The 5,000-nt window shown below is 44.7% G+C and overlaps 2 protein-coding genes across 2 annotated transcripts in view; one reads left to right on the forward strand and one right to left on the reverse strand.

Annotated features, from left to right (window-relative positions):
* brinp2 (bone morphogenetic protein/retinoic acid inducible neural-specific 2) overlaps positions 1–5,000 on the reverse strand; it is a gene marked incomplete at both ends in the record, with an annotated part of 146,393 nt that overhangs the window by 99,742 nt on the left and 41,651 nt on the right. The gene's annotated exons all lie outside the window — the stretch shown is intronic.
* Positions 3,271–5,000, forward strand: part of LOC310791988 (ankyrin repeat and SOCS box protein 1-like) — a gene marked incomplete at both ends in the record, with an annotated part of 9,330 nt that continues 7,600 nt past the window's right edge. Inside the window, one exon of the mRNA XM_083653669.1 lies at positions 3,271–3,924. Within this exon, the coding sequence (XP_083509795.1) occupies positions 3,271–3,924 (654 nt within the window). The remainder of the gene's footprint in view (positions 3,925–5,000) is intronic.

A 5,000-nucleotide genomic window follows, 5' to 3' on the forward strand; every position in this document is an offset into this window, starting at 1 on the left:
CGTAAAATGTAATCAAATGAATGCTACAGTCTCAGACAAAATCCTGGCATGGCTGTAGTAAGAGAGGCACCCTGATGCACTGCCTGTGGGAATGCCCTGCGGTAAACTAACAAACGGCCTCACAGAGATCATCCAGGTTGTTGTTCCTAAATGTCCTGTATTGTGTGTATACTGCGAGACAAAATAGATGGGTTACTCCTTACTGAATTATTTGTAATGTATGTGTTCAAAAGGACAACAAAGATATTCTAGGATCCCTTGTAAAACCAATCATTAAGTATTTATTGATTTAGTATAATTTATTGCATTCTTTCCCATTCCTTTGTTTGCTTTCGTGCACATATATGTTGTCCTGTGTTTTTTTTGTATGTCATTTGTGTTTGTATTGTGTATCTATGTTAATGTATTGCTTGTGTTTAATGTCTAGTCTGTGAAATAAAATGAGAAATTATATATATATATATATATATATATAGAGTCTATATATATATATATATATATATATATATATATATATATATATATATATATATATATATATATATATATATATATATATGTATATATGTAAAAAACTAAAGTACTGGATAGAATGCCTGTGGCTCCCATGCATCAGCTTAGTGCTGCCAAAGGCATGGCTGACAATTGGATGATTGCCATATCTCTTAAATGAGACTATATCAATAATGCAGGCACTTTGTGTATATTTCCATCATTTAAGCCTGCCTGCTAATGGTAATTATGATTGACATGCTCTGTCCTCTGTAAAAACTATGTTTATTTAATAATTAATTATGATGTTAATTACCCTGGTGGCCTGCATATTACATTTTGGTTGCTGTTTTCTTTCTAGAAGTAATGCTTGAACTTGACATGCTGCAGACCTGGTAGATCTCAACAATGTTCTAACTTGATACCCACCTGACTGTGGGTGAGCCCATGTGAAGAACTCATAGCAATACAGCAGTGAAGTGCCACCTCTGTCTCTGCCTTTCATTTAATATTCCCAAGTCATCTGTAGTGAGAATAGAATAGGCATTCAACTCAGACTACTGTAGCTCTTAGCATTGTAACATTCTGTTCACTGATAATTTAACAATGCGCTTTATGAGAAAATGCTAGAGTCTGTGTTTTTCTTATCAGAAAAAAAGATTTAGATATGTACGGGCTCTATCGTTGCATCGGCCTATGAACTGCGCCTAACGCCAGACGCAGCCCAGAGTAGTGGGCGTGGACCAGCGCACTCGATATTTTGGTATCGGCGCTACATGCAGCCTTAAGCATTACAACCACGCCTTTTAAGCGTAAAATTATGCACTATCTGCTCATTGGGGAAGTGCAGTAAACGAATCACATGCTTCACTTTTCAGCTCCAATTCCACGGAGCGATCCAGTCCGGCTTCAGAAAAGCCGAGGGCTCTGATCTCCCCCCCCTCCCTTTTATCCCCTCTGTCTGTCTCCATATATAGGCTATTATTCCATATTATTCTCAAACCGATCTAACTGCAGTTTAAATACTACAAGCATGTAAATATGCTATACTATAGCAAGATCAAAGTGAAAAGAATGTTCTAAACGCATCAGCTAGAAAAATATAGCCTACCCCTATGATGAGATTAGATTGGTGAAAGTTTGTCCAGAATGATATCGTTTTGCTACCTTTTCTTCTCCCCTGCTGCACAGGATGATGCGCATAAATATAGCCTACATTATGTAAAGTCATTGCATAAATGTGTTTTTATTGTAAAACTAAAATGTGAAGTAGAGCCAATTTATTGGAGCGGACATCACAGTAGGACATGACAGTAGAACCGCGTTACACTGTCACTCATCTAAATCACGTTAAATCTGCAAGGGATATATATAGCCCCAATATGACATATATGTTTCACATAGGGTGGTGTTTTCATTTCAATGTTTTATTTGGTCCAATATTGAAATGTTCTACAATTGCAGGTTGTGTTAACATTACACATTATTTAGATTTACCTTTCTATCTATTTCGGCTCATTTGGTTGCTATTTATTAGCGAAATGGATTAGCCCAATGCATGCTGGGAGATTTCACATGTGTGGCTGTTGCATTTCTATCGGACTTGTGTTGTGTCTGTCTGAGCGAGGGAGTCAGAGAGAGAACCGGCAAACTTTTTTTCAAGCAGTCGTATTGTGCCTGTCAGACTGATGAGCAAGAGAGAGGGAGTGACACAGAGAAGGGCGACAGAGGAGAGGCAGAGGAGCGCTCCGTGCAACCGGCGCACTGAATAGGCCTGGTTTTCAAAAGCGCAAAGCTCTAAATTAACGCCAGGAGGGAAGATATCATTAGGCTGGTATTTAAGGCCGAAACGCCCATTCTCGCCCATTCTGGGACTGCGCCACGCCTATTTCGCGTAAAGCGCATTTCGGGGCCTAAAGCCATGTTGCTATCTTCCCGAGGCAGGCGCAAGGCACGTTTTTTTTGCGTTTAAGGCCAGTTTTTGCGCCGAATGCCTGTGGGAGATTAGGGCCGATATTGTCTATATCACTACTGTACATAGATCCCTAGGGATGGGACATATCGGAATTCAATATACACTATTGCGATACAAAAATGTGACAATACGTACAGTATTGTGTGGGCAGAGATGGGAAGTAACTAAGTATAAATACTTTGTTACTGTACTTAAGTAGGATTTTCAGGTATCTGTACTTGACTGAGTATTTATTTTTCTGACGTTTTACTTTTACTCCCTACATTTGAACAGAAATAGCTGTACTTTCTACTTCTTACATTTTCAAATGCACGACAGACAAAAACAATGTAACATTGTTTGTCTGTGTCTCTCTCTTGTCGCACATCTAAAACAGGAGACAGAGTCTAAATAAGGTGTGGCCGATGATGTCACAAATAAATCACTGATGATGTCACAGATGATGTCATCTGTGATGCCACCCGAGCAATTGCGATGTCTTCTTCTTCTAATGGCTTTCCGGGAGAATGGATGCCTTGCGGCACATTGCTGCCTCTCACAGAATATTACACAAATTCCAGACTCGGGGTCCGCCCCCTCCTCAATGTTCCACCCTCCAATTGCGATGTCATCAGTGATGTCACTTGAGCATAGTGATGTAATCAGTGAGTGATTTATTCAGTGATGGTCATGATGATGTTATGATGACATAATGTTATGATGTCATGTTATGAGGCCATAATGTGATGATGTCATAATCTTATAAATGTTACCAATCCACAGTCAGTCCCTTCATAATGCCTTCTGTTTGAGACACAGAGTACATGTCGGTGTGGTACAGTGACAGTTCTGAAGGAATGGCTGTTCGAGCAGGGCATGACGAGAGGCGGCTCCATGATGCTGCCTTGGCAGGAGACCTGGACAAACTGAGGAGCCTGTTGCAGGAAGACTGCTTCAGAAGGCGTATCAATGAGCAGTGTCCGTTTGGGTGTCACTGGTGGACCCCTCTGGGGCTCGCAGCCAGGCGGGGTCACGCTGCCTGTGTGGACTACCTGATCACCCAGGGAGCCCAGGTAGACCTAGCTGTTGAGGATGACTTGACACCTCTCTACTTGGCCGTGAACCACGGTCACCTGGACTGCGTCCGGACCCTCCTGGAAGCCGGGGCCGACCCCAACAGAAGAAGGGTATACGAAGAGACTCCGTTCCCCTGGGCTGCCTGGGATGGAAGGCTGGACATACTGCAGGAACTCATCAGGTTCGGTGCTGTTCCTGTTGACATGGACTACACCCTCGAGAGGTCTCCTCTCTACATCAGTGCTGCACGCAACCACCTGGAATGCTTCCGCCTGCTGCTCCAGGCCACTGGCATTCTGACCCGTGACGTGGCTTCTCGCCTGCTGGACGTGGTGCTGCATAACAGATGCCAGGCGGGCTTCGTCCAGCTGCTGCTGGACCACGGCGCCGACCCAGCCCTGGTGAGAAGGCAGGCACAGCTGGATGAGAGGGCGGATCCCGAGGCTCTCAGGGTCTTTCTGGAGGCCAAGAGATGTCCTCGCAGTCTGGCCCACGTGTGTCGGATCCGGATCCGCCAAGCGGTGGGCACACATCGCCTCAACCAAGTCCACTCTCTACCTCTAACACAAGTTATGAAGGACTTCGTGCTCCACCAAAACTGACTTGAAGGACTGTCAGTTTATTTATTTAGTTATTGAGTGACTGTGTTTCAAACAAATCCAGGACCAGAGATTAAATACCATCAGCATACACCACCTGTAGCCATCCTACCACTATAATTGGAAAACGATAATTGGAGTGTGTCCGTGTGCTCGGGTCATTGTCTCCAGAATTGAGCGCATGAAAATTCTGTTGATCTTAACTCATTGAGTGCCAATGACGACAATCGTCGTCAATTCAAATAGTAACGTAGAGTGCCAATGACGACGATTGTCGTCAATTGCGTTTTTTGACGGTGCGACGTGGATCAAAGCCTGATGCATCTCCTGTGAAAGTATGGGGGATGTCGAATGTGTAGAAGCTATTTTACGGACCCATTAGGTGGCGACAGTGCTCTCCAGATTAGAGAAAGGTGAGGAAAAACAGCAGAAGAAGCCCCGTGATGAAACGGAAACCGATGCTGGAGCCAGAGCCGTATAGATTTCTCTGGCTGGAGCTAACGTTAGCTGCGAACAGCAGTCAATCCGCTCCCACAACTGAGCCCCTCTGTCTCGGCTGCATAGTTTCTCCACACGATTAGCCGCCAGAAAAGCAGCACCCGACGCCGAAGGGCCAAACTATTCTCAGCAGTCCGGTTTGGCTTTTCGGTGTCGCGCTGGGAGCCGGCGCACAAAAACGGAGCGCTCCGAAAATAGACGCTGGGTGCGTGTTAGGCTGTGTGTTAGTGTGGGGATGAGTTTCTCCAAGCTCCGCCGGCATGCAGGCTGTGTGTTGGTGTGGGGGTGAGTTTCTCCCAGCTCTGGCATGCAAGCTGTGTGTTGGTGGGGATGAGTTTATCCCAGCTCCATGCAGAGATTCGTCGCCTGACACACGCAGC

The sequence above is a fragment of the Poromitra crassiceps genome, assembly GCF_964638095.1.
Source record: "Poromitra crassiceps genome assembly, chromosome: 17".
NCBI lineage: Eukaryota > Metazoa > Chordata > Actinopteri > Beryciformes > Melamphaidae > Poromitra > Poromitra crassiceps.